We start from the raw sequence: 22,995 nt of genomic DNA on the forward strand, positions 1-22,995 counted from the left end.
GACTGTGCCATTTCCAGCCCATTGGAATCCTGGGAGTTGTCTAGGTGCACAGGCCATTGAAATCTGGTCCAGGTGCACAGACTCATTCAGAGACCTGAATAGTATAATACACCCAGACAAAACTGGTGTAACCCTTTGCAATATGTAGCCCTCAAGGGGAAATATCTAGAGTTCAAACTCTTTTGACTCTGAAGGGCTACAGGAGGAAGGGAGCGCCTGAGGAGAAAAACAGAGACCGAGGTGGCAAAGAAAGATCCTGAGGCAACAAATGAGGGAAAGAGAGTGACCAAAAAGACTAGGAAAAAGCTGCAGCAATAGCCAGTGTTCTTCAATCTTTTTGGGTCAATGGGCACATTTGAGATTTTGAGAGGTGTCAGGAGCTCTCTCACAAAATGGCTGCCACAAGGGTACCTTGTCCATTCATAAAATGGCTGCCATAGTGTACTTGGCTGGTCACAAAACATTCAATTCCCAGAAAACAAACTGATGAGGTTAGAAGAAAAGTAACTTGCCCAAGAACTTGTTCAAGGCAGAGGTAGGGGGTCCAAACTCCAAAACCCCAAACCACTCTTTTGAACCTAAATAAAGATGGCACTGGAGGGTGGTACATATGTTTAAAAACATACACACATTTTAATTGCTTTAAAATATATATTATGAAATAAAATTTAAGTCATGGACCCTGGCAGTTGCCAAGAGAGGGGTCAGCAATTTTCTCCCTCGCCCATCTCACTACTGTATGAATCGGAGTCCCATGATTTCCACCACCTACATGGTTGCAGTTAGGGAATGTGGGATTACATTGGAGAGAAGAACCAGTCATCAGACTTATTGCTGCTACAATGGCCTTCCACAAACTAGCCATGACATCATTTACACAATGAGCAACTGGATATTGATTTATTAAAGGTATTTATATATTGTGTTACAGACTGACTTCACAAAGCAGTTTACATGAAATTATTAAAACAAAAAATCAATAAAACAAACCAAAAAAACACAAACAATTTGTCTTAGAGAAGCTGATCCTGTTTCTTCTTCTCTCGGGGCAAGTTGGGAGTGTGCATACCAATGGTACCCTCCTTCACTGGGTCTTGGGAACTGGGGCAGGTCTATGGTACCCATAAACCCCCACATATAATCACCACCTCTGCTGACTTTCAGAGAGCACTTTTAATACAAATATGACATTAAAAGCACCCCCCAAAAAAACATGCTCATCGCCATCTTTTACCAAGCCGATTTTGCTCATTTTAGTTTTAAATTGAAGCATGAGCAGTGTAGACAAGCAGAAAATTTTGATACTTTGAAACTTAACCTTTGGGCAGCTCGGAAGGGGAGGGGGAGAAGGCAAAGGGGAGGTTAAGGCATATACTCCACGCTGTGCGTGTAATGGAACATGTGACACAGCGTGTGCATGCCCATGTAATAATGCTTAATGCTCTTAAGAGCGCTGGGCCAATGGAAGGACAGGCACCGAATGTTAGGAAAGGAGCTGAAGAAAAGTCAGTTGGTGATAGAGCAGGAGGAAGAGAAGGTGGGAAGGAGCTGAAAGGACACCAGGGGCAGTAGACAGATTGAAATCTTCACCAGTGTTTTCAACCTCAAACTTCAAGGAATGGTAAACAACATTTTTTTAAAGAGCTTCTTTTTTGTTTTCACTTTTGCCAGTCTTTTTGTAGTACATTTACTTTAAAAGTTGTTCAAGTCACAGGGGAAACGGACAAACATATTTTCATCCAATCATTCTCAGACTACTAGCCCCCATGGCGACACGGTATTTACACTAGTTATATAAGAAGGGAAGTTCCGTTTAAAAATGAATGGCTATATCTGTTTAACTTTGAAGTACAAATTGTCTGATAAATAAATACAAACACGACAAAATCACCACCCTTTGGAAAAACTTCTCCCAAATAGGGATTTCCCTTAAATTTCGGAGTTCAGTGTGTTGTCAACAGTGACTCATCCAATAGCTTTTTGAGAGGGTGAGGGTGTCATCGCTGTGGCTGTTATAGGTTCCATTAAAAAAGCCATTTAAAGTTAGCTAAAGACAGCCATTCTGAAGAAAGACCGAAACTGCCTCCCCACAAGTACCAATAAAGGTTGTTTAAGTAGTTTAATATTACCATTTTTAAAATCAGCAAGTGGGTGGGGGGCTTTGGATTGTTTGCCTTAGGCATCAAAGTACCTTGGGTCATAAGAGATCATAGATGCAACCTTTGTGGCAGGCCCTGTCAAAGCAAGACTGGGCTCTTTAGTTATCAGAGGAAAATTATTTTATTTATTTATTTCATTTATATCCCACCTTTTTTCCTCCAAGGATCCCAAGGTGGCATACATAATCCTCCTCTCCGTTTTCCATGGCTGAATGGGGACTAGAACTCAGATCTCCCAACTCCCAGTCCACCACCTTAGCCACTACACCACACTGGCTCTTAAATGTGGATCTTATCAGTGAATCAAAACCAAAACTAACCAAATGCATCCAGGGTGACAGTACATGACCACCGGCTTGCAAAGGTGGGTGGATGCCAACACAATACCTACTGTATAGTTTTTGTAAATGAAAAAGGCAGCCTACAATCACAAAATATTACACAACTGAAAGATGCTCCCTGAAATTAGGATAGCTACTTCGTTTTTCTGGCAGTGTTCCTGGCCTTTAACAACTGCATGGCAGATATTCAATAGGGGAAACTTTCCCCTTCAATGCACGTCCATGCCAGGAAAAGCTGCATTAATTCAATTATTATGCATGTCACACAATTGTTACAATACGGAGAAGTTGCTTAGAAGCAAGCAAGATGCTCAGATTCTTGGAGTTAAGAGTCCAGCAGGTAGAGTAGGGTAGACAGAGAGAGGGGTGGAGCATCTGCTTTGCAAACACAAGGTCCCAGGTCCCTGCCTACCAGGCCTCTCCAGTTAGAAAGGGCTGGAAAGACACATGTAGGCAACCTGGTGACCTCCAGATGATTTTGGACTATAGTTCCCATAATCCCTGACCACTGACTATGCTGCCTGGAGTTTATACTCCAAAACATCTGGAGGGCATCAGGCCGCCTATCTCGGGTGTAGAGGTAGATTACCTGTATCCCTCCAGATGATGTTAAGACTCCAACTCCTATCAGCCCTAGCCAAATGGGTAAATGGTTATTGAGAATGAGAGTTGTAGTCTAACAAGATCTGGACACAGGTCCCTCAATTGTCTGACGATATAATGCAGCATCCTCTGTGGGCACCGGGTGGGAAAGAAGCTTTTTATTACTTGCATTATAATAGGTAGGACAAGGCCAGACACTACACACCCGGGGAAGCAAGTTTGCACAAGCACGAGCCTGTGTGTTTTGCTGGCCTTTTTTTGTCTTGCACTGTGCGAGATGGGAGAAAGGATGGAGGCTCTTGATCTTCATTATTTTGGCCACACGATCCAGCCAAAGTCGTGCGGCCATTAAGCCTTATTCATTCCGTTAGGAAGGGCATTAAGCAAAGGCTGCTGGCCTCTCCCAAAAAAATCACGGTGATTTTAAAAGCGCCGAACTTTGCCCTGTTTTTAATGCTTTATGTGTGTATGTTTTAAATTTTGTATACTTGTTTTTACCTCAATTTTAGAATTTCTGTAAACCGCCCAGAGAGCCCTGGCTATGGGAGCGGTATATAAATGTAATAAATGAATAAATAAATAAATAAATAGATGGGAGGCGTTCGGCATGCAAAGATAAACAAACGATGGGAGCTCATTCTAGCCTCGAAAGAGGACAACTCTCAAGGGTAGACTGGATAGAAAGCGGGACGAAGGAAGCTCACTCGGCAGTTTGAATTCGAATCGAAGCCCCACCGAGTTCCTCGGCCGTTTCTCCCAAGCAAACATGCGCATCATGATGATGGGAGAGGAGACACAGCTGCGCCGAGGCGTCTCTTCGCAAGAGCGACGGCTAGTATCTTCAGCCTCAGCCTCGCCGCCGCCGCTGCGCGCGCTTTACTCTCAGTTGTGTTTGCAAGCCACGCGATCTGCTCCCCTCCTCGGCCGTTTTCATGAATGGAGCAGAAGGAATCCGCAGCGCGCACGCGCCTCTTCCCCCCGGGCCAATGAGGAGCGGCAGCTCTAGGCCAGTGTTGTGGTCACGTGGGCGTTTGTAGTTGCGGCGCCCGCGGCTCTACTCCGGCGGGCTCTTTATCGCTCGGCCCGCCCGCCTTGCGGCACCCACCCTTTGCCAGCCCGCCCCGCCCGCCCCCACCCACGCGCCAGGGCCGGCCTCGGAGTTGCTGCCGTGCGATGCCGCTGGTGCGCTACCGGAAGGTCGTGATCCTGGGATACCGCTCTGTGGGTCAGTGGCGCACGCCGCAAGGGGGTGGGAGCGGGATGCCGCCCGCGGGGGGCACGTGGCGAGGGGTGCCGGGGCGGCGGCGGCGGCGCTCCGCGGGGAGGTGCGCGAGGGCTGAGCTGGGAAGGGCACGTGGAAGGGCGTGCGGTGGAACAAAGTGAGGCAGGGCTGTGCCAGGGGAGCCCCGGGGCGGCTCTGGAGCGTGCCGAAGATGCTGGCCGGCTGGGAGGGGAGGCGGGGGAACCGGGAAGGGGGCGAGGGGGCTGGCGGAGGGTCTGGGTCGGTGTCACTTGGGGGGAAGGTGCCCCCCGCCGCTGCTGCTGCTGCTGGTGTGCCTCGGCGTAGAAGTCGTCCGTGCGAAGAGCGCTGCAAAGGCGACCGGCGCTTGCAGGATGGGAGGAGGGTCGGCGGCGGCACGCCGCGGAGATGGTTCTGGCTGGCGTTGCATGGGATAGGAGTGGGTGGGGGCGGCTTCTCAGCGTTCGTGCGGAGGAAGCCGGCGAGGCGTGGCAGCGGCTTTTAGGAGATGTCAAGATTGAGGCAAGTTTCGCACCGTGAGGTGAAACGGATGCCGTGACTTTGCAGGGGCCTTTGGACACGTGTGGCCGTGCAGCCGTTACTTTGGGAACAATAGTGGTAACGATACAACTATTTCACCCAGATCGGGCCAGGTAGAAAACGCAGCAGTGATGAATGGGGGTCCGTTGACTCTCTCGGAGTGGCCTGTATTTGGGGATGGTTGCTGCGTTACTCTGCCTTGTGGGTTTCCTGTCTCTGAGCTTCCTGGGCTTGAAGTTCGTACATTCTGAGGCAGATAATTTTCTCCCTTTGCTGGCTCCACAGCCCTATTGCAGAGGATGGGTGTTACAAACCTTGGCCAGTTTGGGGGTGGGCTGTGAGTAGGTGCAGGGGGAAACAGAATGCTATTGACAAAACGACCACTGCAAATCTTTGCTTGCATGTTCTGGTAAATACTTATATGTAAGTATAAACTCTATGAATGTAGGGTGTGTATGTGTGTGTGTGGAGTTGGGTCAGCACTGCTGTTGTTAAAATAGTGCCTGCTACCTAATCAGCTATTTCTTGTGAACAGGAGCTCTGCGGATGGAGCTGCTTTCCCTTCCAACGAAACTTTAGTGGTTGGTCAGTAGGAAAAATGTGTAACTGGTGGGCGTCTCTTGCTTGACCTTTGCTAGTTTGTCACTGGGAGCTATTTGCACATGCACAATTCCCTGCTCATCTGAACCACTCCCACCCCCAGAACATGAATGCAAGAAGTTGCTCAGGGTCTGTTTTCAATTAATCCACATCCAGGAGGTGGAAATGGTCAGAGGTTATGCATGTGGTTTGTTTCCTTAAATCAAGCCTGCAGCAATCCTTTGCTAGGGATGGTGTATGTAGAAGACTCATCTTGATGTCCCTGTGAATGAGAATCTGCTTTAAAGGGCTGCATGTGTGTTCTAAGTGGCAGGGACCATTGTGTGTTCTTGTCTCGTGTGTGTACAATCATTTGCTGATCCTCCTAGTACAGCCACCTGGATCTTGTTTGAACAGGTCCGAAATGGACTTAGGTCATAGCAGAGCTGTTGGTGTTGGATAATGCAAAGCAAAGTCCTCTGTGTCAGTGCCACTATGTTTAATTGTAACCCTTCTCTGTTACTGAGGTGGGGGCATCACTGCCTCTGGACCATGTTGTCACTAGCTTCTTTATAACTGGCAATTTAGAAGGATGTCATCTTTGTGAGTTGTCTCTGAACAGGTCAAAACAATGACTTCACATTTCTCTTGACTTTTTTTTTCTTGGACATGTTACCACTTTTTCTTGGACCCAAAGCCCAAGATGGTTAGTAAAAAGAATAATGTATAGCTGTTGCTTACTAAATTAGCTGTGAAAATGAGCAGAAAGTTATAGATAGTTGCACTGTAAAAAAGGACACATTGCTCAAGTTCCGAAACATTTGAAATGGGCACTGAAGAGTTTAGAATATTTCTTTTAGCGTTGGCAGTAAGGAATAGAATCCTAGATTTCTAGTGCAGGGATGAGAACAACAGGTCCCCTGTTCTTGTTCATTAGACTCAAACCTAAGGCACCCCCATAAGCTAGTCAACTCTTGAGAATTGTTAACGATCTTAATTTACTGGGCAGTGCAAGGGTGGACAACTTGTGGGCCTCCAGATATTTTGACTTACATTCCCCATCACCCCAAGCCAGCATAGCCAAAGGTAAGGGATGTTGGGAATTGCAGGCCAAAACATCTAGAGGGCCACATGTTGCCCAACCCTTCTCTTTTCTCTTTTCTTGTAGTTAAAATAATAATAATAATAATAATTAATAAATAAATAAATACTAGACTAACAAGTGATATATTAACAACAACTCCCCCTAAAGGAGAGTTGATAGAAATTGAGTCTGTTGCTCCTTTTACCTTTCTACTCTGCCACATTAAGCAATTTGACTGGTCAGCACATCTTTGCATGAAGCATGTACAAAGTGAGCCAAACTGAATAATGATAGGTGTTAAAGATGTAGTTAGATACAAGCAAATGTTCTTCAGCATATCTTTTGGGCTTGCTTTAATATGAAATCTTAGGCAAAAATAATATAATCTGGGATTCTATAACAATTTCTGGTCTTCTCAGTCAACAAATGAGCAGTGATAGCTTTCAAATAGTACTAGACTTTTTATAAGCTGTTGAAAGATTGATTGCCTTTCTTTGGAAAAAGAGAGATTGTCTACCTCCATTGGATTGATGCTACAGGATTTGAGCTGTAATCCTATACTCGTTTACCTGGGAGAAAACTCACTGAACTCAGCGTGGCTTATATCTGAGTAGACCTGTATAGTTTTGTGTTGTGAACATACTAGATTAATTTGTTGGGAAGTGGGGGGGAAGACCACACAATAATAAATGGACAGCAAATTGGGTCTTACTGATTTCTGGACTGATAAACTGAATGGGGTAGGCTCCAGATGTTTTAGTCTGCAACTCCCTTAATTCCTGACCATTGGCCATGCTGGCTGAAGTTTACGGGTACCAGGACTTAAACACTAGAAGACAAATTGTCTTTTGTGGAATAGAGCCCACTTTATGAGATGCATGAAGGTTTGTAGATGTAATCACCCATACATATACACACACCAATATACAGTAAATTTTAATTAAGAGATACATGAAATGAAGGAGTTACTATCTTTGACATTTCTATGCAAAGATTAAATATTTGCCTCTTAAGCAAAGAAACAGCTCTCCGAACTTTTCATAGCAGCCCTTCAGATCAGTTGAATGCATTTGTATCTTCTGTCTTTCCAATAATATATTGACAACTTTTCTTATTTAATTTTCCCTTTGGAGATGTGTCAACAGGCTAAAAATGCATTTTGCGATATTTTAGTTTATTTTGTCAAACTTGGAACAATTTCAAGATTACCTTCAGCCCCTGACACTGGAGCTCTTCACCATTTGCCCATTGCCCACTTTGAATAGTGCTAGGGACACTGGTGCTTATAAAATAAAATAGGCCCGTTGCTATCATTACCTTCGTCTTGCCTCAGGATTTCCTTGGCAAGTGGATTAGCCATAATTGGAAGTCAGTGCGCATTTCACATCTATTGAAAAAGAAGGGCATCTGTAGAAGGCAGTTATTATTATTATTTATTTATATAGCACCATCAATGTACAATGTACAGTTCGTTTGTTTTCTTGAAATGCCTTGTTTGTTGGCGGCTAAGAGCAGAAGAGCACACTTGCAGCAAGACTCTCTTTTCACATCTTTCCTCTTCAGGTAAAACTTCTCTTGCTCACCAGTTCATTGATGGAGAATTTATGGAGTGTTATGACCCCACGGTGGAAAGCAGTAAGTGTTGCAGTTAAGTCTTTACTTGATAATATCTGGGCTCTTGGTTGTTAGAGGGGCAAAGTAACCTACATTCTGTGCAAGGGAGAGCTGAATTGGCAAATGTAACCAGGGGGGTATATGAAAATGGCGTCTTTGCATGAATACTTGATCATGATTCTACCGTAAGAATTTCCAGTGATGTATGTGTGTATGTTCTTTTGGGGGTGAGGGTACACACACCGATCTGTTGACTTTACATTATTCAGTTAATGTGGGGAATATGTCTAGAGGTATTGTAGAGGATCTCTGCATTTATTTAGTGTGTTTATTTGATCTTTTCCCCTCACCCCAAAAAGCTTGCAGCGTCTTACGGTATTAAAACTAGGATCATATTGTACAAATATCTCTGCATTGGGAAATAGTTGCTCACACTACATGTGTATGTGTGTCCAGGCATCCTTTAGCGCAGGGGTAGGCAACCTGGTGCCTTCCAGAATACTTGGACTACAACTCCCACCAGCCATAGCCAACATGGTTAATGGTCAAGGATTATGGGAGTTGCAATCTAAAACAACTGGAAGGCACCAAGTTGCCCATCTCAGCTTCAACAGCTCAGAAGCTATTGTACTGCCTAGTCCAATGCCTGTTTACTCCAAGTAAGTCATACTTATTTCAGTGGAGCTTACTCTGAAGTAAGTCCATATAGGATTGCAGTCTTGGTGTGCTGAACAACATCGTCTGGAGATGGCTGGAGAGAGAGGTTGAGAAGTTCAAATCTGGCTAGTTTTTAGTGCACGCATAAATGTAGATACCCCTTTAATACTCTGCCGGGGGCACAATTCAGCACGGATTGCTGTTGGAAATACGACACATCCTGTCATGTTTCTCTACTACCACCACCACCGCATGCATCCTCCCATCTGTACTTCTCACTCCTACGGTCCTTATCCTAGGCAGGAAGGAGCTCCTCTCTCTTTTCTTTACATTCCCCATTACATCATAGCAACTGAGGGCAGAGCAAAGTGGAAAAACACATGCTATGGTCACATAGGCAATGATAGGAAGGCATGCCTGTGCATTCCTTTCTGCCTTTTCCAGAAAAGGACAGGTTGGGGGGTGCAGAGTGGGATGCAGGCAAGGGAAATAGAAATGGATATGGGGCATTGGCAATTGGGTGGGAGGAAGCAGCAGCGGTTGCTAGGCCAACTGAAAGCCCTTAGTAGACTGGGTTTGGCCCAGGGGCTCGCTTTTGCTGATTACTGAGCTAAGAACACACAACTTCAGTTGTTGTGTTGGATCATTGATTGATTGATTGATTGATTGATTACTTTTACATCCTGCCTTTCCTCCAATGAGCCCGGGGCGGTGCACGTGATCCTGTTCCTTTCTATTTTATCTACATAACAACCCTGTGGAGTAGGTTATGTTGAGGGTCGGTGACTGGCCCAAAGTTATGCAGTGGGCTTCATAGGCAAATGGGGACTTGAATGCTTGTTTCTTTCCCAGGTCCTAGTCCAACTGCTACACCGCACTGGCCTTCATAAACATGCTTCACCAATGTTGAACGTTCTTTCAATCCTGCTTAAATGTGGGTTAGCTTGTTCAGCTGACAGTAGGAAGGCACATCTGAATAACGCCGGGAGCTAATCTTGCTGCTTGTGACTGAAAAGCTGGGAGAGAAGCTGGCCATAAATATAGTCCTCTAAACGCTAATATCAGTTGTAGCAATGCTGCCCAAAAATGGGCCTTTGAGTCTCAAATAATGTTAAAATCAAATAACTTTTGATTGTGCTTTGGACAGAATGTGAAATCTTCTCTGTGCAAACCTCTTGGCTTGTTTGAGATTTTTTTATTTATTAAAACAGATTCAGTAGCACCTCTGTGTTCATTTCCTGCCTTGCCACAGACCCTCCCCCATCACAACAGCCTCTTCCTGTTTTTGAATGGTGGTGGTGGTGGCATTCACACCCACTTCATACAGAGAAGCATGTTAGGTTATTTTAAGAGCAGGTTCACCTATAAATCTGTCCTGTTTTCTGGGTGAGAACAGATAGCTTGGCTCCTGTTTGCCCATTGTGGTTATCACTCCGGGGGCGGGGGGAACCTTTGCAGATTTATCTATCCAAAACATTTGTCAGATCCACTGTTGGGGGTTTGTGCATACATTAGGTTTTGTCCCTTTGGTTTCCATACTGAGATATAACTATAGCCAGGAGTTAATAAAGTTTGTCTGGACTTGGGAACCAACAATTATTTCTACAAGCCAGCAGGGATATAGTAAAAGTGACTTTCCACAGAGTGATGCATCTCCTGCTAATTCTGCTGCTGTGCTATCTTGTGAATAATTAGGCTTGCCTAACTCTGCATGAGATTGGGCTGTAAGTCTTGGCTGCACATAATGCTCTGGTCCCTTTGGGCATTCTTACTCACCAGGATGACAATGTACTTGTCCTTAGTGTGTTGACAAGTGGTTTCATAGAAGGCTGACTATCGAGACGTAGCGAGATGATTGGGTTGTCACTGAATGATTGGGTTGTCAATCAACCAATCAACCCAATGATTGGGTTGTCACTGACTATCGAGATGATTGGGTTGTCACTGAATCATAGAATAGTAGAGCTGAAAGGGGCCTATAAAGTCATTGAGTCCTACTCAATGCAGGAATCCACCTTAAGCATACCTGACAAATGGCTGTCCAGCTGCCTCTTGAATGCCTCTAGTGTAGGAGAGCCCACTACCTCCCAATGGTGGATTGTCATTATGTGTGAAAACTCCACTGTGGTTTATCTATGGGTTGTTAACCATGAACAACCCAGAAAAAGAACCCATGGTTTGTTGTTGGGTTGTGAACTCTGAGTTGCGATTAACAACCTATATTTATGCTATAGTGCATGGTTCACACGTAATGACAGCCCAAGATTCAATGACAACCCAGACTCAGTCTGTACTCTGGATTGTCGTTACGTGTAAACCAGGTCTCGAACTGCTTTGCCTGCCTCCTTAGTGGTGGCTAGAGCAAAGTGCAAGTCTTCTGGGGCTTCTTTGCAGCCAGCTTCTTGCACAACTGCTTTGCGGGAAGCGCATTTTCTCAGGGCAAATGTTCCAGAAACATAATGGTTATGATTTAAATGAGCCAAATTTACATGTGTGGATTTTTATTGTTCACTGTTACTTTAGCTGTGCTTTACCACCCCTCACAAATAATAATTTCAATTTCCACCCTACTTTTTAATTCTTTCCCTTGTGTCACCCCATCCCAGCTTACAAAGAACATTGATCATGTGGCATTGGCAGCTGTGCTGCAAAAAATCGCAATAAATAAGCAAGCCCTGCCTGCACATACACACACTCTTGAATGCTTCTGCCTGGCAAGAGTTTTCCTAATGGCCTTTTTTGGGAGGAGATGCCATTGCCATAACCCTCATGCCATTGCTTCCCCAGTTCAGGTGAAACACTAGTTTGGTTGGGAGTGGCAGGGATAGAAAGAGAAAGAGCAGGGCTGGGTGCAAACCTTGGGCGATGAAGAGGATGGGGTTTCTGGTCTTGTGGCAGGCTAAGACCTGAACTGGCAGGAGGAAAGCAAGAAGGGAAAAAGTACTTCAAGTGCAGAACATTGTGATAGAGTCCAGGATGTGGGTTAATTTGGGGAGGGCTGCAAGAGGACCTTAGTAGCATTGCTGTAAATTGCTTCTCCTCCCCTCTTTAGCTTACAACAAAATGTTGATGATGGGGAAAGATGAATTCCACTTGCAGCTAGTGGACACCGCAGGGCAGGTAAGAGAAGGTGCCCTTGTTTGATTACAGCATTTCACCTTTGAATGCAAGTGCTCCCACTCCCCACCCACCCCACCGGTTTGGCTGTAAGATAAATAGCTTGTATCTAAACACAGCTGATCTGGAGGTAATGCATGGTCATGAAATGGAGAGCTCTTTCTGGGATACATCAGTCCATTTGAACTTTACCTGGCCTGGGGACCAGTCACTTTCTCAAACAGTAGGGTGGGGCTGACTCACCCATGCCTGCCTGCTCATGGGCTTAGAAAAGGCCCGTACCTGCATCAGGTTGTCCTGACAAATGACTTTTGACTCTCTGAACACAATATGTCTTTAATTGGAGGGCTTCTTCCTCTTCTCTTGTTTTTGTCCAGGACGAATACACTATCTTGCCTCACTCTTTTATCATTGGCATCCATGGCTATGTGCTGGTGTATTCCGTCACGTCTCTCAAGAGGTAAGTAGGCCCGGAGCCTGGTGGATTAAGACGATATCTCAGAGCACTTGGACAATGAGGTTTCTGTGGCCTGGGAACATGATAACGATTGCTCTGAGCCTTGTGGGATGGTTGAGGGCACAAAACATTGTCCCCTTGATATTACAAGTCCACACAAATGAACTTGGGACACTTCATCTGGTTCCAGCCCTGCTTAACTTGATTTCAGCTCTGGTTGTAGATCTGTCTTCTATGTATGTAGACGTTTCTTCAGCTGCTTCCAAATGCCCTAGAACCTTCTCATTCCAGTATATCAGTTTGTTTGTTATTTCCCATTCTAAGCAAAACCATTTGAATTCATGCTATCCTTTCTGGCTAGTTAGCATTTATCTAGTACAGTTGAACACAATGCAATCATGGGGAACGAATGACCATTTTATGCTTTCTACCTTCCATACAAAGTCAATAGGATTCTACACTATGGCATCTATCTTGAGTATGTGTGTGTGTGTGTGTGTGTGTGTGTGTGTATGTATGCATGCATAAGAAGCATCACCCTATCATTCTTCCTCTTATCTTTTGCAGTTTTCAGGTGGTAAAGTCTCTACACAGCAAGTTATATGAAAGCAGAGGGAAGACAAGGTAAATGTTAATTTGCTGAGGTGGGGGGGCAAGTAGGAACATGATTCTAAGAGAAGATATTAGCGAATATTAGAAAAGAGCTATCAAAACGGAGGGTGGGTGGGTGTTTACACTATCCAAGACTATAATAAGAGCAATTTTCCAGGAAAGGATTTTGGAATGGACAATATTGCTAGCAGAATAGTCACTTGAATCAGCAATGCATGTGGTTGATGACTTTCTCCAAACAGTTAATGTCTGATGGCAATTTATTTTGAGGATATACAAAACAAAGCAATCATCCAGATTGTGGTGACAGTTATTTTAAGCACTTCATTGATGAGACAAACAGTCAGTAACTTGCTGGCTCTGCAGCATCTGGCATGGATTCCCAAGACCTGCACTTTCCATTATCACAGTAATCGTAATTATAATTGCAACAATACTTTTTGGTTGGTAAAGTGCATGAGCATACTTACATGGATAGATTTTTGCACCTGAAACTGTAGTTGCAAGGATAAAGCTTGGGGGATCAAGCCCACATTCTCTCCACAGTGCTGGACTTACAGAAGATTATCGTTGTCCTTTCAAGTAGAATTGCAACCCTTTTTCATTCCAGAACATACACAGGACTGGTATTTATTACATTTCTGTTATCACCCAATAGCCAAAGCTCTCCAAGTGGTTCACAATAATTAAAACTATAAAAATCAACACTGAACATGTGCAGAATGTATTTCCCTCTCCAGGAAGTAACCATAGCCAGCATCAACACATGTAGGAAGATTGACGGGCAGGGTTTTCAGGTTAATATGTGAATTCCAGGAAGGTCTGAGACTAAGAAAAATAGATCACTCATACCTGAACCTCTTAGATTCAGGCAGTGAAGCTTTTCAAAATAATTTGAATCACTGGAGCCATACAAGGAAAGGAGCAACTCCCGTCAGAAATTTGAGTCCTTCCGAGAGAAATGCCAACGTTCTTGTCTGCCCCTGGGTTAGGAGCTGGTAACTTGTTGGGCCGAAGTGCAGCGGTGTTATGATGAGTGAAGTGGGGCGAGATCTACACTTAGCACACAGGAAGTCACTTTCAGAATGGTCCCTTTCTCTTTTGGCAGGATGCCCGTAGTGCTTGTTGGCAATAAAGCTGATCTGTCGCTAGAAAGGTAAGAACTTCATTGTCTGTTGCCTAAAAAAATATGGCCCAAGAGTAAGGGCAGGAATGGTTTGCTTCCATCTCTCTTTAAAACTTTGGATGTAACTGGAGTTGTACCAGGGTTCGGGGCGGGGAGTAGGTATGTGCTTGATGTTTGTTCTCTTAGAATAATATTTGGCCAAACATTGATTCATTCTAACTTGCCAGGGTCGCAGGTAGCTTCCCTGTTCTGCGCCGTCCTTGTTAATATATGGGGATGTTGCTTTCGTGCATTTTCTTACATCAGGTATGCAGGTGCAGAAGGGTTTGTCTTTCCACTACACATCAATAGCGCATTGTGTGTACCATTCTCTCCCTCCTAATTCAGGCCTTGATCTTGCTGCATTCTAAAATTCCAAAGTAGGATTCTACCTTGAACAGGCCCCTGTTGTAACTGACAATAGATTCTTTTGGCTCATCTCCTAGGATCAGGATTGTGTGCTTCTGAAATGTACATCTACATCACCTCTTGAGACTGCCTTCCTGAAAAATTCATTGTATTCTGTCTTTTTTTTTTTTTTTTTTTTTAAAGCAGGCTTCTAGTCTTTATGGTGGCAAGAATTTCTTTGAAAACATGTGATCAGCATTAGCTGAAAGTTTAGAAATGCAAGATGCTTTGGTCGCAGATAGGAAAAAGGGGGAGGCTCCTGTATTGCCCTTTATCCTTGCCCTCTCTAAATATCAAAATATTGCAACCCAAGTGGTGGTCATGAAATGAAATTACTGTGCGTTTGCCCAAAATGTTACCCACCATACACATAATGGTTGCTTTCTTTTGATCGCAGGCATATATGCATGCAGAGTATGCCAAACATTGTCTGGTTTATTTTTCTTAATCGTATATCTTGCTCTTCAGCCTGGGCCAGGCCCCCCAAGGTCACTCAAATCATATCTAGTAAAGCATGCTGATGGCTTGGGATCTGCCCGCTCTGCTTTTTCACCTCTTCCCCTTTGTGTGTGTGTTTCTAGCCGTCAGGTCAAGACCGACGAGGGCAGGAAACTTGCTGATTCCTGGGGGGCCGTTTTCTTGGAATCTTCAGCGAAAGAAAACCAGGTCTGAGACCTCTTTCTCCTCCTCCTAGATTGGGGCTGGGGGATGAGTGCTCTAAAGGACACAAAGCGTCACTTTCAGATGGCCACAGAAATCTTTCCCCAGTGGCTTGAGGGTTTGTCAAGAGTTTAATCTTGATGGGAATGACTGTGTTCCTTGAGTTCCATTTCATTTCATTGATTACATTTCCATACCGCCAAATAGCCGAATCTCTCTCTAGGCGGTTTACAAAAATTAAAAGCCATTAAAAAAACATTATGCATTGTATAAACGCCCCCCCCCCCACTGGGCCTGTTCAGACAAAGGAAGTGAGGCAGGTGGCTACCAGGAGGAGGGCCTTCTCTGCTGTGGCACCCCGGCTGTGGAATGAGCTCCCTAAGGAGGTTCGCTTGGCACCTACATTATATGTGAAGACCTTTTTATTCTCCCAGAATTTTAACAGTCTATAAATATATTTTAACTTGGTGGTTTAAAATTTGTAATTTTGCATTGCTGCTGTTTTTATCTGGTTGAGCTTTTATATTGTATTTTATATTATAGTTTTATACTGCTGTTTTATACTTTGAATGGTTTTAATTTTTGTGAACCGCCTGGAGAGCTCCGGCTATTGGGCAGTATAGAAATGTAATAAATAAACAAATAAATAAATAAATATGCTAAGCCATGGTTAGGCAGCTAACCATTTTGCGGCAGATTGTTAGTGAGTGTGTTTAAACTGTGGTTATGTAGCCACCATGGCTAGGAATGGTTCAGAAAACATGCTAAGCCATAATGTTTTGCTCAAAATGCTTAACCATTGTGGCTTAGCATGTCGTCCCAACGGGGTGTTCGACATAAAAAAGACAGCACCCCCCTACACACAAACAATTTTAAACAACCAACAATAAGAAAAATCCAGGATCTGATTAAATCATTGGGTTCCCTTATCTGGAATTACAGGGTCCCTGTGGAGCTTTCCCTGTTAACTCTGTTTTTCCTATTTTCCTTCTTGGACTTCATAAGTCAGTGCAAAGACAGGTGTAGCCATAAACTCAGGTGCCTCCTCCTGGAGCAGCCTTCCTCAGCATGGGATCCTACAATTAGCAGTGCAGGACCCCTTTCCACCCAAGGGCCAAATTCCATGCTAAGAGAAATTGCATTCTGTAAAGGAAGCACGCACCAGCAAAAGCCGGCCCTTGGACTGGATTTAGCACAGATCCCCAGAACAAACGCTCACAGCTCACAATTTGGAGGTTTAAGACCATTTATTTGGAAATGGGTCGGTTACATGGGATTAGCATACTAAAACTATTAAAACATGCACATATATAAGAACCCAGAAAAAGCAAGCCAGAAAACTAAAACTATAGTTAATACATCACCCAACCTTGGAGTCAGCCAGCCGCGCTGAACTCCCCCCACAAAGTATGCTTTATAGTTTCTTTTCCCCAACTCCTTCCCCCCTCCCCTTGGCTTTTCATACGTAGATCTTTCACACCTCCGCCTGAGATGTTAATTTCTCTCAAGGCCGGGCGGACATGCCTCAAGCGGTTCCTGGCTTCACCAGTCTCCCCCATGCAGCTGGGCCCCTTATCTCCCTTTTCCTATGAACCATAACAATGAAATTAACACGTTAAAAGACAGGCCAGCCCCAGTTCCACTCACCCATCCCTTACACATTCTAGTGGTGGACAGGGCCAAAATACCAAAAATACCAGCCTACAGTATTTTAGCTTAAAAGCGCTTACTGCCAGTAACTAAGCCTTAGGAGAGGCATTTCAACCCTTTAGAATGGGGGAGAAAGACTATCCAGAAACTGGGAAACCACCAAACAATCGGTGATTGTGGGGGAAATGGGGTGGGCCAGGGGAAGTGAGCACGGCCACCTGTGGAATCCTGGATCGAGAGCCCAGGAAGCTGGATTTGAGATGCTCTGGACTACAACTTCCAGCATTTATGCCCAATGGCCATCCTGACTGGGGCTGATGAGAATTGAGGTCTGTGACGAAACGATAAATTGGGTTATCCTTTATATGTGGATATTTAAGTGTTTGGTTCAGGTTTGGATTTGCTGTGGCCAATTCTTTTATTTTCAGGAAAATGGTAAGTAAGTGGGAGGGGGGAGTTAGAATGGTGAGCAGTGTGAATGGTGTCGTCTGATTGGTTGGTTGATTTGAATGGAGAGAGAGGAGGGGGAGCGAGAGGCCAGTTAGGCAGTTAGTAAAAGTCAAGAGTTAGAGGAGTCAGGGTTAAAGAGTTAGTGAGGGTAGGAGTGAGTGAGGTTTAGTAGAGGCTTGTTTCAAGATAGTATTAGGAAAGTGGGATTATAGGTTTTGGAGGTGGTTACTATTCCCTGGGAGGTTGAGGGAGCTAGATGTATGTGGATAAAGTAGAATAATCTTAAAGTGTCATTTAAAAATCTGTTTCTATATACATAAACTTTGTTCTTTTTTTGTTTAACAACCACGTCTGCTCGGTCATTTGCATTACTTCAGGTAGACAATACATATGCAGACTCACACACAAAAGGTTTATTATTTCCTCATTCTTTTAGAAAATAAAGAATTGGGTGGTGGCAGCGAAAGAGAGGTTTGATCATAGTCGTCACTGAAGTTGGTGACGCCACAAGTTCCAAAACATCATGAGGGTACCCGATTGGGGAAGGCAGTCCTGGACCCGGCCCTTAAAACAGGGGTGGGGAAACTGTGGCTCTCCAGATGTTGGGCTTCAACTATCCAAGCATGGCCAGTGGTCAGGGATGATGGGAGATGTTGCCTGATAACATCTGGAAGTCACAGGTTCTGAACATCTGCCCTGAAAGCAGCAGTGAACTTTCTCTTTTGTGTAACTCTCACATGTCTCCCTTTTTTGTCTCACAGATGACTCAAGGTATCTTCACAAAGGTCATTGAGGAAATCGATCGTGTGGACAACTCATACGGTGAACAACGCAGTTGCATCCTGATGTGATGCCCACCTGAAGCCACACTGCTGGTGGGAGGGTGTGTGTCAGGAGATTCAGGCCAACTCAGGACAGGTATAGCAGCTACCTAGAGCCCTGAACAGCGGGTCTGAAGTGGCTTACGGGTAACCCACACACAGGCACAATTATACCTCATTGCTCGTCCCCTATATGAGGCGGCCATGTTTTGCACATTAGTTTGCTGGAAGCAATCTTTCTCTGTGTGTATGTGTGTGTGTGTGTATATATATATTGCCAAATGTTTACAGAACTGGCAGGGAAGGAGTACAACAATATCTATTTATGCTTTTTTTTATGGAGGGACTCGTCTGTATATTTATAACAAAGTATAATCCATATACACACAAGTTTACACAGATAGTTGTTCACTTCTTGGTGTAATGGAGAGGCAGCTGAATGTAATGTTTTCCCCTATGGAACCCATTGAGGGCCAGTTCTTTGGTCAATAGTTTTCCTTTGGTGGCAGCTGAACCGTGGATTTGGACATAGAATTATTTTTCAGATGTGCCTCTTGCAACTTACTGCCTTATTTTTGGTAGATTTCCAGATGGATTCTTTTTCTTTAGCTTCCACTGCAGTGCTGGAAGGCATGAAGTGACTGATGGTTCAGCAAGGCCTAATAATATTTTTTTGCTCCCTCTGGTTATGCAAATAAAAACAAACTTCTTCATGAGCCAGATGGAGCAAAATGTTACCTGATAACCTTAGGTGCATTGACCACTCTTCAGATGGTGTCACCTCTAGACTCTGTATAAAATAACAGAAGCTGCCTAGCTTAGTGTCATAATAGAATAAAAAAGCAATACACGGAGGGGTGCTATCTAAACTCTAAAGTGTCTTGCTTACATCTGTTGTGTCTTTTGGAGGCTCTTTAAATCAATGCAGAGATCTTCATTGGGCAGATCTCGTGAGAACAGATACGCAATGTTGTAAGAAGGGGTGTAATATTCCTGCTGATCTCATATTCTGTTACCGATTGGGAAAGTTCTTGTACCTCTTCCTTGATGACACACTTGTACTTTGAGGGAGGGGGGAATGCATACAGTCTGAGACTGGCCCCACTGGAAAAGGAGGAGGTTTTGTTGAACGCATGGATGTATTTTCATAAACATCCTGCTGTACTCCATGAGTATGCTGAAGAGGAGAAGAAAAGCAAGAAGACGCTACAGTCTAACCTCTGTTGTGCCGCAGTGAGAAATGCAGTCATAGTTTTCAAAGGGAGAAATATGTGGGGTTTGAGCTTGATTTCTTCAAAGCTCTCCAGGCCTGGCTTCCCCTGCAGCGTAAAGCAGCCCTTTGCCCAGGGTCAGGCATAATGAGGCTGCTCTTGTTAGTACTTATTTTTCTTCGATAAGGTTTTTCGATGGGTTTCGCGGCTTTTGCAGAAAAGGCCGTCTTCCCACCTGACTGCTTTCCTAGTCTGAGCACCAACAGCATAGTTGTGCCTGTGCTGCTGTGCCTTTTATTTGTTTCCATGTCTGGTAGAAGAAAGTAGGATGTACTTGGAGACCCAAGGGCACAATCCTAGGCATGATTAGACAGGGGGAAAAGTCCTCCAACTCCCAGCATTCCCCAGCCAGCCATGCTGGGAGTTGGAGGACTTTTATTTCCGTCTAAACATGCCTAGGATTGCACCATTACTTGATATAGGCTGGGATCCAAAGGCAGCTCTGTGCACTGAAGGGAACATACTTAGCACACAACCAAGGAGAAAGAAAGATGCATGCACACACTCTTGACACCGGCACCCTAAAATGCAAGGCACTCCTGGGCATCCCAGATCTTGGAAATGTCCTTAATTGAAGCACAACATGCTGTGCCCTGAAAAGGGGGTGAGCATCACTTGCAAGTGCCTAAACCCTAGTGGTGCCAAGTGCATATCCTTTGGTTAGCGTAGCTTCCTCTCCTGAGATTGTGCTGATTGGATTTGAACCCTGGGCCACCATCACAAAATACTGAGCCCCCTACAGTGCTATCTTCCAAGAATTAAAAGCTCGCAGGTGTTTTGGGATGGTGGGTATTTTTCTTTTTTCAGAAGGAATCGGGAATTTATGCTATTTTTCAGAAGGATAGAGAATTTATGGTGCTCAAGGTTGCCAGAAAAGCAAGTGTTGCCTCTGCTTTTTGCAAAGCTGCTGGATTTGCTTGTGCGCCTTTATAGGGTGGATGCAAGTGGAGTCTGGCTTCGTTGGAGGGGACACAAATGGCTACAGAACGTTGCCTGGAATGTTATGGATGTGAATAATCCCCCTGTAGAATGATGTCAAATAGTTTTGGCCAGTGAAAGTGTGCGTTTTAAGCATCGCTGCTGGGTACTGTATACTGTTTAGCGAATGATTTTGTATTTCACAAAATGAGTTAACCTTTCCACCTAACGCTCTGACCAGATGGTCCCTATGTTATTCCCCCAAAAGGGCAACCAAACTGGAGGGACTTTAATTCTTTTGCATCGGAGCTGGGTCTACTATTGGTTGTTTCCTCATACAATTGTTCTGTGTAGTTTTAGGCTGCCAATTCTTTTCCCCCAGGTTTTGCTATGCGAACCTTAAATGTTCCATTTTGAATATGCCCCTTAAAGCTGTCTCTTTCCCCTAACACCTCCCTTCCCCCATCCCAGGGACAGGATCAAGCATGTCTGATATTGCTAGCCGTGAGGATGTGATGTGGACCATTTCGTCCCTCCTCCCCTACCCCTTTCTTAAGGGTCACAGATGGGGCTAAAATGTCTTGCATTCCTTATGCAAAAGATGTTACTGCTGCTAGATTTCCACCCCATTAAATACAGTGGCCCAGTAACATCTTGGCAAGCCATTTGTACTGTGCGCTGCTGTGAGGCTGCATGCAAACATAGCAGCTTGCATGCCTGCTGTCAGCAAACAGGAGGAGACTCCTGGATGTCTGTGCTAAAAGGTCTCAGATCTTGTTGCAAGAAATTTCAGAAACGAGTTTGCTGGCAGATTCTCCTCCTGGGTTGCATCTAAGGGAAGGCTGGAATCGGGAGGTTGCTGGCCAAGCATGGCGTTCCTGTTCAAAACCTTTGCTTGGTGGAGAGGCAGATGGCGATCCATTTTGAGCTGTGTTGTGCATGTGGTGTTGAAGCCTTGCCCTCGGTATTAGGACCAATTCTTTTCAACTTGTTCATAAATGATCTGGAATTAGGAGTGAGCAGTGAAGTGACCAAGTTTGCTGACGACACCAAATTAGTTAAGGTTGTTAAAACACAAAGGGATTGTGAAGAGCTCCAAAGGGATCTCTCCAAGCTGGGAGAGTGGGCATCCAAATGGCAGATGTGGTTCAATGTAAGCAAGTGTAAGGTGATGCACGTTGGGGCAAAAAAAACCCAACTTCAAGTATAACCTAATGGGATCTGAGCTGGCACTGACCGAACAAGAAAGAGATCTTGGGATTGTGGTGGACAGATCAATGAAAATGTTCACCCAGTGTGCGGCCGCTGTAGAGAAGGCAAACTCCATGTTAGGCATTATAAGAAAAGGAATTGAGAATAAAACTGCTAGTATCATCCTGCCTTTATACAAATCTATGGTGAGACCACACTTAGAATACTGTGTATAGTTCTGGTCACCACACCAAAAAAAGGATATTATTGAGCTGGAAAAAGTGCAGAAAAGGGCAACTAGAATGATTAAGGGGCTGGAGAATCTCCTCTATGAGGGAAGGTTACATCAACTGAGATTGTTTAGCTTGGAAAAAAGGAGGCAAAGGGGAGACCTGATAAGAGGTGTACAAAATCATGCATGGTGTGGAGAACCTGGATAGGAATGCATCAGGATGCATCAGGACAGAGGGAGACACTGAGCCAAGTGAGGTAGAGTGGGGACGTGGGAGAGTCTTGGTTTCATTGCTGGGATGCTCTCAGTTGTCCAGTTTCCACTCCAGGAACACCTTAGCTCAGAGGCTGCTCCACGGCAATGCCACCTCCTCCTCCTGCGGAAGCCTCACTTTCACCCTTTCTCCTGGAGAGGGTGGGTAAAATAGGGTGAACGGGTTCCACAATGGAGCCTTGTCACTTCTCTATAGGACAGTTCCCAACACTCTGTCCCTTCCTCTGCGGGATAATTATGTTGGAAGCAGAAAAGTGCTACAGGCTCAGACCCCAGGTCCATCCAGTTCAGTTGCCAGCTGGGGCCAGTCTGACGCCTTTGGGAAGCCCACAAATGGGTCACAGGCAATAGCCCTCACTTGCTTGAAACATAGGTTGAAAGGAGGCTTTAAATGTGGTCTTTGAAATCCCGCGGTTAGGATTCTGCATTTATTTTATTTTTTAAACTAAAAGCAGCTGGCGCGCGTGTGTGTGTGCATGATCCAGATTGGGAACATGGCACGGGGGAGCGGGCTTCACCCTTTCTCCAGCGTCTTTCTCTTGCAAGGACACCCAGGTGCTATTTGCTGCTATTAGCAGCGTTGGGTGTAGGTGTTGGTTTCAGTGGAAAAAATGGCAGGAGAAGAAGGGTTAAAGCTCCCTTCCTCCCTCCCTCCCTCCGCATCACCCTCCTAATCAGCTTCTTCTTTTCTTTAAGGGAAGTAATGGAGTATGGTTGGGGAGAAGAGAGACTGCCAAGTGTGAGATTCAAAGATGCATTCAAAGTAATGTGTAGTTTGATCCTCAGTTACCTTTTTGGAGCTGCTCAAGCCATTTCCTTTCCCACTGTGAGTGCTAGAAACAGAAAATTTGCGGGTTCCATCCTAACTAGTCGCCCTTACGTTTTAGCAGCTGGGATTTGTAACTTGACTGTGTACGCGGCCAAGCGGGACTTTCTGCCTGCTTTTTCCAATG

General features: G+C 44.8%; 1 protein-coding gene across 1 annotated transcript; it reads left to right on the forward strand.

The window, feature by feature from the left end:
- The first annotated feature begins 3,869 nt into the window (after nt 1–3,869).
- Nucleotides 3,870–18,716, forward strand: RHEBL1 (RHEB like 1). Its single transcript, XM_063121479.1, is given in 11 exon segments — nt 3,870–3,993; nt 4,098–4,137; nt 4,139–4,259; nt 4,262–4,328; nt 8,110–8,181; nt 11,870–11,937; nt 12,312–12,394; nt 12,959–13,015; nt 14,112–14,159; nt 15,158–15,242; nt 18,098–18,716. Coding segments are annotated over 11 exon segments (855 nt in total). The 3' UTR covers nt 18,188–18,716.
- Nucleotides 18,717–22,995: the final 4,279 nt, after the last annotated feature.

This window comes from Elgaria multicarinata, chromosome 3, assembly GCF_023053635.1.
Source record: "Elgaria multicarinata webbii isolate HBS135686 ecotype San Diego chromosome 3, rElgMul1.1.pri, whole genome shotgun sequence".
NCBI classification, from domain to species: domain Eukaryota; kingdom Metazoa; phylum Chordata; class Lepidosauria; order Squamata; family Anguidae; genus Elgaria; species Elgaria multicarinata.